The sequence below is a fragment of the Theileria equi genome (assembly GCF_000342415.1).
Source record: "Theileria equi strain WA chromosome 2 map unlocalized gcontig_1105316255037, whole genome shotgun sequence".
In the NCBI taxonomy this organism is placed as follows: domain Eukaryota; phylum Apicomplexa; class Aconoidasida; order Piroplasmida; family Theileriidae; genus Theileria; species Theileria equi.
In genome coordinates, this window is record NW_004668230.1 from 529,851 (window position 1) to 542,658 (window position 12,808).

General features: G+C 43.0%; 7 protein-coding genes across 7 annotated transcripts, besides 1 other annotated feature; 5 read left to right on the top strand and 2 right to left on the bottom strand.

The window, feature by feature from the left end:
* Nucleotides 1-32: 32 nt before the first annotated feature.
* On the top strand, nt 33-2,615 carry BEWA_037200 (conserved hypothetical protein; the record flags this gene model as incomplete). Its single annotated transcript, XM_004833079.1, has 1 exon — nt 33-2,615. One exon carries the CDS (start codon nt 33-35, stop codon nt 2,613-2,615), a length of 2,583 nt encoding a protein of 860 aa, XP_004833136.1.
* A 558-nt stretch (nt 2,616-3,173) lies between these two features.
* BEWA_037210 (hypothetical protein) lies at nt 3,174-5,429 on the top strand (the record flags this gene model as incomplete). The annotated part of the gene is made up of 1 exon (XM_004833080.1): nt 3,174-5,429. The coding sequence occupies one exon, from the start codon at nt 3,174-3,176 to the stop codon at nt 5,427-5,429; it is 2,256 nt and encodes a 751-aa protein (XP_004833137.1).
* Nucleotides 5,033-5,066: a microsatellite.
* Nucleotides 5,430-5,622: 193 nt separating the features above from the next.
* BEWA_037220 (hypothetical protein) lies at nt 5,623-6,030 on the top strand (the record flags this gene model as incomplete). Its single annotated transcript, XM_004833081.1, has 1 exon — nt 5,623-6,030. The coding sequence occupies one exon, from the start codon at nt 5,623-5,625 to the stop codon at nt 6,028-6,030; it is 408 nt and encodes a 135-aa protein (XP_004833138.1).
* A 106-nt stretch (nt 6,031-6,136) lies between these two features.
* BEWA_037230 (hypothetical protein) lies at nt 6,137-7,342 on the top strand (the record flags this gene model as incomplete). The annotated part of the gene is made up of 1 exon (XM_004833082.1): nt 6,137-7,342. One exon carries the CDS (start codon nt 6,137-6,139, stop codon nt 7,340-7,342), a length of 1,206 nt encoding a protein of 401 aa, XP_004833139.1.
* A 29-nt stretch (nt 7,343-7,371) lies between these two features.
* BEWA_037240 (hypothetical protein) lies at nt 7,372-10,347 on the top strand (the record flags this gene model as incomplete). The annotated part of the gene is made up of 1 exon (XM_004833083.1): nt 7,372-10,347. One exon carries the CDS (start codon nt 7,372-7,374, stop codon nt 10,345-10,347), a length of 2,976 nt encoding a protein of 991 aa, XP_004833140.1.
* A 359-nt stretch (nt 10,348-10,706) lies between these two features.
* Nucleotides 10,707-11,687, bottom strand: BEWA_037250 (hypothetical protein; the record flags this gene model as incomplete). The annotated part of the gene is made up of 1 exon (XM_004833084.1): nt 10,707-11,687. One exon carries the CDS (start codon nt 11,685-11,687, stop codon nt 10,707-10,709), a length of 981 nt encoding a protein of 326 aa, XP_004833141.1.
* Nucleotides 11,688-12,332: 645 nt separating this feature from the next.
* On the bottom strand, nt 12,333-12,767 carry BEWA_037260 (signal peptide containing protein; the record flags this gene model as incomplete). Its single annotated transcript, XM_004833085.1, has 1 exon — nt 12,333-12,767. One exon carries the CDS (start codon nt 12,765-12,767, stop codon nt 12,333-12,335), a length of 435 nt encoding a protein of 144 aa, XP_004833142.1.
* Nucleotides 12,768-12,808: the final 41 nt, after the last annotated feature.

Below are 12,808 nucleotides of genomic sequence, written 5' to 3' on the forward strand. Positions count from 1 at the left end.
GCCACTCCTGCACAACGCTATTTAAACTACAAATGATCCCGGCTACGCTTAGCTTACATACACTCTTGCTATATCTCACAATTACCTTCCACACTATAAACATTCTTATACTTACATTTAGGCCACTTTTGGACATATTGCAGAGGTATGCCTTGATAAGCCATCTTCTGTTGGCTTGTGCGATAGGTCATACCTCAACAGTAGCTTCTGGATTTTATGACTTCGTGACCACATTTTTAGCAAACAAGACATGTGTTGCGATTTTTTACAACTATGCTTTCATGCTCTTTATTTTTGGATGCAAAGTACCGGTACTTATATTTATGGGTCAGCTATCTCAGCTAGAAGCTGAGACACTGGTGGAAAGTGCAAGGAATTACCTTATGGATGCTATATTATTCCTTGTACTATCTAAACCACGCTTGAACGGAAAGGAAGTTATTATGAGCGAGTTAGTCAAAGTATTAACGTTTTTAGTGGCATTAAAATGCTTTCACATTATGTTGTATACCAGGCTTTCACATGTAAGTTTATACTTTATTCACCATGATGTTCAGATGTTCCAAGTTGACATGCCGGGATTTTTTAAACTATTTCGTATAAGTTCACTGATCTATGTTTTGTCAATTCTCAATTGTTGTCTCTTGAATTTTTTCTGGAAGGGACTAAATAGGAGGAATACGTTTACAATTTGGATTTTATTCGAGATATTTGGAATGTTATCCAGTCTCCTATTTTGTGTGTTGAAACTTGTGGTAAACATATTTGACATGTATTCTGACTCAGGGCTTGTAAACAAAGTCACGTTGCTATTTTACGTGGAACTTGCTCAGGATATTGTGAGTCTTTTATCCTTTTTGGTATTCATGGTTGTATTCTTTTTAAACAACCCGGTTAATGTTCCGGTCTATATGCTAATAGACATCATCCATGTGGCAAAAAATCTCTCTGTCAGACTAAAGATGCTTCTCCACTACAAAAGGCTCTCCAAAATTCTAACAACGAGATTCCCAGCCGCTACAAAAGATGAGGTCGAAAGGGAGATCAACTGTATTATTTGCAGAGATTTCCTGGATGAAACTTGCAGAAGGATTGATTGTGGTCATATCTTCCATCTCAATTGTCTAAAATCTTGGCTTTTCCAGCACTCTTCATGTCCCAGCTGTAGAAGCCCAATTGATAATACCGACACAGGCAGCTACTTTAGTTTCCATGCCTATTTGGTTAAATTTGAAAGAAAATGCATATCATTTGCCAAAAAATGTTTTAATGTCTTTGTTAGAGATAGGGAGCCGAGGGTTTGCAAATTGGCCGTTGAAAAAAATATGAAGGAGATCAAGAATGAAATTATGCAAGGGTATTCAATAATGTGCAGAGTTTGTATAGATTATATCAATTCTGGCGAAATGGACCCGGAAAGTGTACACTCTGACATTCTCTGGATACGCAACAATTTGAGGGGAATAATGAATTCTCTGACAGCTACCAGCGAGTCGTACGCTCGCCTATTACAAGACTCACAGCAGAGCACACTTTTAAACTCACTAGAATCTCGCATGGCAGCGTTGCAAGATGAGAATTTAGCACCTTTATTAAGTACGATAAATTTAATCTTACGAGATGTTCGACGTAATTCTCGTTCTGAAAGGATGAATAGGACGGCACCTAACGATAGACAGAATGTAGAACCAGAGCAAGAAATGGAAGCCTCTCTAGAGGAAACAGTGGTGGCAACTGTGGAACAGTCAGTGGCACCTGGGGATATCGCAAGCGAGTCAAAAAATGACAATGCAGATGAAAAAGCTCCAGATGCCACCGTACGAGAGAAGAAAGCACACTCTATGAACTTGTGGCTCCCAAAATGGCTCTTTAGCGATTCATTGTTCTATGAGGATAAACAGAGTGAACAAGCATCCGGAGAAAATGAAGATGGGAACCTCGATAACCCTGTTGACTCTACTTCTGAATTTCCAAATGGCGAATCCAGCACAACAGTGACCAAAGATGATGACGAACATTTGGAAGAATCCACAAATGATGACAATCCAGGATCCAAAGAAAGCGAACCAGAGTGCATAGGGCCGATAGGGAATCCAGACTGTTTCTCAGAGGACATCAAGCTGATAGACAAATACACACTGCGACTAAATGCTCTAGTGTCTCACCTACTGCCGTGCACTGGATGTTTTGGCAGAAGGTTCACCGAAAGGGAAATTGTAGAGGAGATGAGGGAAATTTACCAAAGCATGAGCGTCGTATGGCTCATTGCAGTTGCATCGCTTCTACAAGTCACAAGCAAAGGTGTGAAGGGAGTTGTCATGAGACACTTGGAAAGGAGTACACAGGAAATTGAAGATTTTATGGAGGAGGAAGAGAGGACTTTGGACTCTGAGGAGCTGCTAGAACTTCTTTGCGGGGAAGATTCCAAGGCTCTATTGAAGAATTTACACGAGGAATTCCAAGCAAGAAGCATATTATACATCAAACTGATCACAAGCTTGAAAAAATCGCAACTCTCTCAAAGATTCGACCTTTCGCAGGCGCTACTGCTCAGCATGGCGCTCTCTGACAAGGTACAGGCACATTTATTCGACAGGATACAGACACATTTTTAAATTCCCGGCGATTTGTACACGACGACGCCGTGGACCTTGGCGCCAGTGCCTCAAGGTGCCGCTCTGCAATTCTAGTCGAAATTTCTGGAAATTTACAAAGGTAAGTGTAATGTATACGTATGGATAAATGTGCGACCACTGGTCCCGAAAATGAGGAGGTGAAGGTAGCTGTCATGTCCGGAGGAACGACGTTGTTCAAAACTGGCCCCGGAAGGCAGAAGCGGAGAATTTAGGCATAAATTTGCAACTATGGAGGTACAAGTAGCCGCCAGAGAACCTCCATTGCCGAGATGCAACTAGAGAGGAAGGATGTGAAGATACAGGGAACCGTCGTGGAGCGTCATTTGAGATGTCGGCCAAAGTACCGAAAATGTGTGGGCACTGGGATGTAAATGCGCCTGTATTCAGGAAAGGGATCCATGTGAGCTGCCCATTTGATCCCGGGATGTACAAGAGAATGGTTTACACGGTCAATGTGTGAGCTCATGCTCCCTTTGGTCACATTGAGACTCTCATGGATCTCAGAGTTTTGAATGGGCACACCTCTGAACATGGAGGATGACTCCTGGAAATACATTAAAGTTAGAAGTCAACAGACAGTGCGGTAAGGATGGAACATGTAACTGTAACGAGAGACCAACCGGTATAGAAGCCAAGAAGGAGGATAGTATTGAAAATGTCACAGGTTTTGTTGCCCTTACCCATGATCGCAAGGGAATACCGTTCATCCTAAAGAAACGTATAGATGGAAATGAGAGACTTGAGAGTGATAAGCCCATAGAAGATGTTACAAAAGTCTCAGTCTATTACTGGGATGAAGATACTAGCTATGATAAACCCCTCCTTATGGAGGTTATCAAGAGCGGTGGTCCCCAAAATGTAGAGTACTACTATAAGTCTGAGGATCATGAACAGAGTGGTGCTGATCCAAATATCTGGAAACAATATATCGCTGGTTCTGGTACACCACTACAAGCTATCTTGGATGACAGAAATTGTGTTGTGCATAACGTAATTCCATTGGTCCTTGAAACTCCGGAGCAGGGTATAGGTATTGAGACAAATTGTACAAAAAGTAAAAAGGTGGAAGCTGTCGGTGGAGGTGTTCAGCTCACTGGGAGCGAATATATGGTCACAGAGTACAAGAGTTCTGGTTCTGGAACTGGAATTTCCAGAGTAGAATATGGAAAGAAGAAGATAAGTGGTGTAAAAATTCCTTCTGGTGCTCTCGACAAAATACGATTCTACTCATCAACATCCGTCGACGGAGATATGCCTATCATGTTTAACTTGAACCTGAAGAATGGAGAAAAAAGGTGGTTTTACAATCAAAGCACTGGTGGTACTAAATGGCAGGAAACTGGTGGTAACAGATTCTATACTATAGATGGTAAACCTACTGAAAATCTTGCCAAACAGTTGGATGGATTCGCTTGTAAGTACCACAAAGCAGTTACCATGGATCTCACCAAAGGTGCCTCTGAAAAAAAGGAGAAAGACTGCTCCAATGGTAAGAGTCAAAATATATCTGTTACCACTGGGGAGATTATGAGAGATGGTGGTAGAAATATGAAGTACACCAAGTACTCCATCACTGATCCTAAACATAAGTTGGTTGATATCAAGTTTTATCATAATGGTGATGAGAATCAGAGAAGACATGTGAAATCTAATTCATTAAACTTTCCCATAGAAGGCCCAGTAGATATCTACACTTTCTACTCCAATGGTAGTACGGATCCAAAACTCGTTTACATTCACAAAGAAGGGAAATCTAAAGCTTATGGATGGTATAGAATGCAAACTAACGATGGTCACAATAAGAAATGGCTAAGAATACCCCGCACTCTCAAGAGTATTAAACATAACCATATAGAGGAAAAAAAACTCAACTGTAAACAATGGAGCGATCTTGCAAAAGTACTTAAGCATGATACTGCTGGCTTCCAAAACTGTCAAGAATCTGTTGCCGAATCTTCACAAGTAGCACGGACTGATGATGGACAAGAACTAGGACCCCCTGAGGATGAGGTAGATGAACAATCTGGTGATGAATACGACCAATCTCTAGCACAAGAGGGTAATCCTACTAGCGAAGATAATTCAGAAGATAAAAAAGAAAAACTTGAACCTGATGCTAGTGGTAGTCATAGTAAAGCTGATGGTAAAACTAGATCAATCCCTAATGTAGGTAAAGAAGCTGATCAAGAACCTCTAGAGCCTCCAGGAACTCTACCAAAGACTCCACTTTCAGCCGAAAAAACTCCAGTCAAGAAAAAGGTTTCAGAATCCAAGGAGTCACCGTTACCTCATGAGTTGATCTCTGGAGAAACGGGGCGATCTGAAGATTTTCGAAGATGGCAAAGGAACCAAATGGGAGAAAATCCACTCTTGGATCCATATTATGAAGACTTGATGAAGAAGAAGAAGAAGGAAAAGGAAGAACAAGAACAACTACAAAAACAAGAGGAGCTTCAAAAGAAAACAGAAAAGGAAGGAGGACTAGGCTCTGCTGAATCTGCTTCTACTGCTCAAACTGAAGCTAAAGTTATTCCTGGTTCTAATCTTCAAGCCGAAGGTGCTAGATCTGCTGGTGAAAAGGTTGAAAGCAGTGATGGAAATACTTGGACTGAAGTTACTGCTAGTCAATCTAGTAGTGGAGCTCCTCCTGGAGGATCTCAATTCAAAACTCCCGATGGTGCTCTACTTACTGTTGTTGATACTTTTAAACAGATAGCTTTTGCTTCTCTATCTCTTACTGAATCTGGTCCTGGACTTGGTGAAGATGCTGGTAAAGAAGCTAGTAAAGAGTGACGAAGTTAAAGAAGAACCTACTAAACCCTCACCTCCACTAGCTGATAATTCTCCCAAAGCCCCTGGTGCTGCTGTTACTACTTCTGTTCCTGATGATAGAGCTGGTGAAGGTGAACCTGGTACAGATGATAATGGGCCTGTTACTCCTAACACTAAAGTTCTGGCTACTACCCAACCTGGAGCTGGTCTAGCTATGTCTTTTGGAACCAATCAAGGCAATACTTCTCATCCTACTGTTCCTACTTCTACAACTTCATCAGACTCTGGAGAAACTACTACTAAATCTGTTCCTGGACCTCCTGAAGCTCCTGAAGAATCTTCTGAAGCTCAACCCTCACCTCGACAAGAAGCTACCGGTGGTGATGCTAGTCTAGCTACTCAAACTAATAGAACTCCTGAACCTGCTTCTAAATCTGATGCTGTCTCACCTGACCTAGGTGCTAGTACTGAAGGTGAAAGTACTCAACACGAAGGTAGTAGAGGATCATGCCCTGCTGATAGCTTAATTAGTCAAACTACTGAAAATCCTACTCCTGGACTTCAAGATCAAGCCATTTTTATCAAAACCTCCCAGACTTCCACAACCATTACAACGTTCTGATGGTATTCCAGATGAAGAATGACAAGCACCCACCTTTAACCCTTTTCATACATTTTACAAACCTGTATACACCCTCACATACACATGTAGGCCCATTCACTCAAGGATGAGAGAAGCATTCGACAGAGTTGGCGCAATAGATGCGTATTTAAATGTATTGCAAGAGAGGCGAAGATCATCTCAAAGAATTCCTTCGGGAGTGCAGGGTCATACATCCATACAAGAGGTTCTAAATGGATACGAGCCTTTATCTGACCAAGATACCAATACTGTAACCTCAGACGCGTCACCTGTCTATAGACATGAGACTGGAGATGCGGATGAAAGGAGCTTATTTCAAGAGGGACAATCGGATGATACAGAGCATACCGATTACCATGAAGCGATCGCAGCATCGACGCAAACGGAGTATTCTTGTGATAATGCAAATGATAGCCACAATTCTACATGTCTTGACGACTTCCAGGATCGCATTGGGGAATACTGTGGACAACAGCGCGCAAATGTGTTATTTGAAAGCATACAGAAATGCAGAGGACATGCACAAGAATGTGGTAGTTTTGCAAGGGACATTCAAAGCGTTGACTGCACATTGTCCTTGACCATACAAGATTGCAAATCAATGGCTAAAGACGCCTTGAATCTCTTTAGATTGGCAGCTGGAGAGGTTGCGCAGGTTGTCAAGACCGTATTCAGGGACGATGGTCTCCCTCTCTCAAGCTCTACCAGAGTGCACACGGATGTCGTGAACGCTGACAGTATTGAATACGGGCTTTTGAAGGACAAGGTCATTCAGCGCAGCCTAGGCATATTGGGAAATGATGGCATAGTACGCCAGGATAAATTGGAGGAGGCATTTAGAGCTCTACGCAAATGGAGACAGGACGGAGGAGAATCTGTAATGAGCTTTTTTGAGTTTTACAAGGTGTTTGTGCGCTTTGCAGAGCCACAATTTAGGACTAGATGCGCCCAGAGGGTACCTGGAATTCCACCAGAATCTGCATTTTGGCAAGACAAAGCAGGAGTTAGCGGTGAAAATGTCAATGTACACACAAAATTAGCGGAGAAATGCGACTGTGTCTCGCCAGGAGGGGCAGGAACAAAGTCAGTGGAGAGCAACTCACTCCTCCCAGACTCTTTTGTCCATGTGCAGCACACCCGTTGGCGCAGCACCCCTGGCCAAACCTGCGGCTCTTCAGCAAAGTTGCGTCATAGACCGCATGGAAACTCCATAATCTCAGATTTGGTCCAGGAGGGAATCTGCGGAATCTCCATTGACGACAAACTCCGCACCAGTGGGTGGAGTCCATAACTTTATTTTCTTCATGTACATTTAGATAAATGCCAAAGAAACGCAATAGGAGCCGCAAAAGCTCCAAGGAAACTGCGAGCGAGCCGCTGGCGGACGATTTCCTCCAGGATTCCGTAGATGGGTTCATAAGGGACGAATTGTTCGACAAAAATGCGAGTTTTAACAAAGACTTTGCTCTAATGGAGCGCTGTTTGGAGAATTTGGCGGATAAATTGAGAAATACGCCAGTCGACGAAGAAAGCGAAGACACGGGAGTAAATTCGGTAACTTTGGAACACGGTCCGGCCTACAAGTACGGCTACTTGAGCAAAAGTGGGCCAATTGTCGACATTTTGGTCCTCTGGAAGGACAAACGGCCTAGCGACCCGGACGCCCTCATTCACAGGGTCATTTCCGCCTGGATTAACGACCAGGGAATGGGCAAAGATGATGAAAAGGATCATGGAGTTGGCAAGGACGGCGAGAATTCCCATGGACCTGGCACGGGAGCCCAGAGAAGAAGCACAAGGGGAGTCGAGTTTGAGCTTTGCAGGGGCGGAGCTACGTGCGTAAAGGCCAAGAGGGGAGATGATGTGCTCTTTACTCTCGCATTCTGGTCCCACTCATCGGAAATGGCAAACAGGAGGCACGTGAATAAGGCTCTGGACGCCGCCTTTGGGAAGTACCACGAGCTCAGCCGAGGGGTTCTTTTGCTCAAAAAATGGGCTGAAGCAAAGTTCCTCACACGGCATTCAGTAGTAGATAAAGATTCCTATGCAGACTCTGGAATAAACGACTTTACACTTGCAATCTTGGCCTCCCATGTCTGTCTATCCAGGAACCTTTCGCATGACATTACTGCGTTTCAGGTCTTTAAGGCTGTTTTAAATTTCCTGTCCAAGTTGGATCCAACTTTAATGCACACTTTTGGCTCGCCAAATGTCTCAAGGATGGATGAAGACCCTGGCGAGTATGGGATCAAGTACCCTTTCATGGTACATGGAAAATCTAACAACATTTTAAAGGACATGATGGTTACGTTTCCACAGATCCAGTTCCATGTCCGTGAGACTCTAAAGGATGCGGGCAAGTCCGCATTCAACCTATTGTTTACCAAAAGCCTAAAGTCGGAGCTCTATGATACCGTCCTTTATATTCAGCTAGAAAGTCAAGATTTTGAACGCGTCAAGAATATCCATTTTGTGCTAAGTTACGGCATGAGGGATAGGATAAACCAGTTGCACCTCTACCCCGTTACAGGGGGAGATGGACATGGACTAATGATTGGCATCGCATACAACGAGGGAATCCACAGACAAACTGATGTTGGTCCTCCCACAGACAGCCAAGAGGCTGCCTTTTATCGCAAATTTTGGCCAAGAGCAGAAACGAGACGCTTTGATGATGGAAGTATAAATGAATGCGTCTTGTGGACCGACCCAGTGAATTTCAAAACAAAGAGTACATGCGTAGAACGTGCTCTGGTAAAGGATGGACCAAATTCACTCAATAGCTACATTGTGGATAAATTGTTGGAGATTCACGGGTATTCCGGATCAGTTGTACATTCCGAATTCGCCATAACGACTCACTTGCTAACAGCGTGGAGAAATGAACTCATGACCGCATACAATAAGCTTAACGGGAGTTTGAGATCACTGGAGTCCATGCCGCTGAAAATCCTCAATGTAACAATGGCAGATGAGTATTTTTCATACTCCGATGTTGGTCCTATGGCATATTCCGTAAATACATTCCACAACGTCAACATAAGCTTCGAATCTTCAACAGCGTGGCCGGCTGAAAAGGAGGCTATTCAAAGGGTCAAAATCGCATTTTCCATCGCAATTTCAAATGAACTGGAGAAATCCCACGGGTTATCTTCCAAAGTCACAGACAAGGCGCAAATAGAGGTTCGCGTAGGCCGGTTCTTCTTTGTCTTGAATATCGTTTACGGAAAGATTCCAAGTTACAATCCGCACGTGGACAAAAAACCCACCAAGGAACAACTAGCTGAGATGGGTATATGGTACAAGGGTGTTCACACGAACAGAATTAGAAACGTAGCGCTCATGCATCCTGCATACTCGGGTACTGTCAAATTAGCAAAACTTTGGGCATCAAAATGCCTTGTAGAGAATCCAGACTTTTTGTGCGAAATGATTTGTGCATGTGTATTCTCGAGGAAATGTTATGCACCTCAGAGTGCCTCTACCGCCTTTTCTCAGTTTTTGAACATTGTGGTTACACACGACTGGGATACAAAACCACTGGTATATATTCCAGCTGATTCACCCAATACAGAGGCTAGCAAGATTAACAAGAAGCAGTACCCGGGAGCGCCATTCATGTGGATATATACTCCGGAAGACCCCTTTTCCATCATTCCAGACTTACCATGTAAACTCTTGTGCAAACGCTTCATTTCAAAATCCAGACAACTCCTACAAAGCATAGAGGGACGTTATGGTCTCTTTAATACATCAAGAGTTGTTGAACGTATTTACAAACGCCAGGATCTCCACTTTGACATGATTCTAGCCATACACAACCCATACCTTGCTCTCGAGGGAAAAAAGGTTGGCATTGATAAAAAGTTGGAACCAAAGGGGCTTTTAGAAGCACAGTTTCTCATGAAAGAATGCATAAAGCTGTTAAATGACAAGGTATCCTCCATTTGTACAATAGCATATGACAAGCTGGCAATTTCTGGTATAACAAGACCTTGCAATTTAGAGCCAGGGAAACCTAAAAACCATTTGCTCTTGTACCTAAAGTTCAACCCATTTGGATTTCTTCCAAGCAAGTCTATACACCCAAAGAACTACCCACAATTGGCTATATCCCTCAAATCTCACAAGGACGCGTTAGGCATAAACAACAACCGGCTACTCTCACCTGAAAAGGCAAAGATTCACAGCCAACAAATCTCTAGTGAACATGTGGCAATACCAAACTTTGCGCTGGTCCTACAACAAATTATTGCAACAACAAGCAGAGTTTTATCACACATTGTAATGTGCTAGATTCTCAAAGGAATCAGCACCTAATTTACTAAACCCACAACCTATGGAGTAGCTATGCTTTATAAAGCCAGGATTCTCCTGGTATGGCTGCAAGGTTGATAGTTGTCAATACGCATACAAGAATAAATGTCAAACTAGCAGATTACCGAGATGAGTCGAATCTATTGCATGAAAAATCATTGGAGATTTTCCAAAGTTGGAATCATCTCACAGATGTCTAGTTGATCTCCAGGAACAGCCGAACATGAAAGAGTAGGAATGAATGTTTACTTGACAAAATCTCAATTTACAAATGCACGCAAAATTTATGTGGGATTCTTATAAATTATTACAATCTATATACTGTATATTTTGAAACATCAAACCAATTCTCTGTGCTTGCATTCATTCAACTTGTTCTGCAGCTCACGTCTTTCTCTCGACAACTTTTCAAACTGCAAAACCAAAGACGAGACCAATTCCTTGGATCCCAAAGATTCAACCTCCCTGATAATTGAGAGCGTTTCCTCTTCCAGAGATGTTGCATCAATTGAATGTTCGACCTTATCCAAATCCATGGCACAATCTGCTACTGGACCCTCGTGGGAACCAACTTTTACGGGGTCAAGAACAACACAATTGTCGTCATCTACTTTACAACCCTCCAAAACAGTGCATTCATTCGTTAGGCACTTTGTGGCATTTTCAATAGCCATTGTTCTTCTATTCACCACCTCATTTCTTGCTTCTAAAATACCTGGCTTTTCATCCTCTAGAGCATCTTTTGTTACGCTAGAGTCCACAGGCAGAGCCTCATTTGCCTGAAGAGTGGATGAGGATGTAATGCCCACTTGTGACTCACTGCCGTCTATAGTTCGCAAAAGGACAACTTTAGTGTATCCAGCTCCACTTTCCATATCGCTATCTTTAGACTCCATCTCAGACTGCTCAGATTCATCAGTTTCCAGTGAATCCATCCTTTCCTTATTCCTATTTAATAGGCAATATTGCAGTTTTGAGAATGCACAAGAACACCCAGAATCGGTTCCATCATTTGATTCTACAGAGCTTATAGAGTCTCTATATTTTAACTCCTCCCAAGGTCTATCCAAGTCTACTACTTCATGTTCATCGTTCGCCTCAAACCCATCTACCATAGAGATTCTTAGACTTGAACTAATTTTATCGTCATTATTTAAAGCTATAGAACCATCATTTGTTGTCTCCGATTCGTTGTCAGCTCCAGCAATGGAATTATTAACCGGATCATCAACAATTTTTGGCTGGTCAACAAAGGCTCCAGAAAACCTCGAAAAGCCAGAGAATATGCCACATTTACACTTGCCCTTTAAGCATCCCATTTTTACACGCAAAAGTAAAATTTATGAACGGAATGTACGAATGAACCACGACAAGGTACCGAGTGAATCCACGTGATCCACATGCACATTTAGAGCAAACATTTAGCGTATTTTCCATCTACATTTGAGGTTAGCTCTCTACTCATCCTCCATGTTCAGAGGTGTGCCCATTCAAAACTCTGAGATCCATGAGTAGTCTCAATGCGACCAAAGGGAGCACATTCTCTTAACTACTCCCTAGACAACCATTCATCCTCCCTCACAAGACTAGCTCACTGTTTGGCAGTATGGACATACTCTGCCATTATGGGCACTCTGAAGGATTTCTATGGATAGTGTACTGGGGAATGAAGAGTCTCATAAAGAGCCTATCCCCTGCGGGAACTGCATGGTTGTCTATTCGCTATGGGCATTCACTACCTCTTACGGTCCTACTAGAATATCACCTACTGACCATTCTACCAAGAGACTCCCCAAAGTCCTCCAATATCTCCATAGACACTTTACAAAACTACCGAGTATATATTAGATAATAATCACATTACACAACTGTAACAATTACAGTGAAATTTAAGCGTTTGAAAACAAACTGAGTAATGATGACATTATTTAAAAATCTCCAATTGATCTGAAAGGTTAAAATGTTTAGGCGAAGACGTGAGCCAAATCAGCCAAAACAGCATGATGTGGCAAGCCAGCAAGAGCTGGAGCATGCTTGCAGGTACCCTTGGCGAGCTTTCCGAACCAGACACGGTGAGCAAGCTCCTCAGCAACACCACCAACGACATGGAAGAAGTGCTCAGATCCATCAACGAGAGTGACGTGGGCCAAAGCGAGACCACCTTTCTTGCAGTGAGAGAAAGCCAAGACTTCCTTGACGGCCTTGCCAGCTGGAGCAACCCAGGAGAAGTGAGCACCGCACTTGAAGCCCTCGACATCCTCACCACTGGCGACAAAGTGAGCAACATGGGCACCATGATGGAGACCCTTGACGACGGCACTGTTGCCGGCAAAGTCAACGAAAGCAGCAGAGACAGCGAAGACGCTGACAGCAGAGATCAAAGCAACAATAGCGTTCATTGTGTATTTAGTACGGACATTCTATGCATGTCATCCCTGTG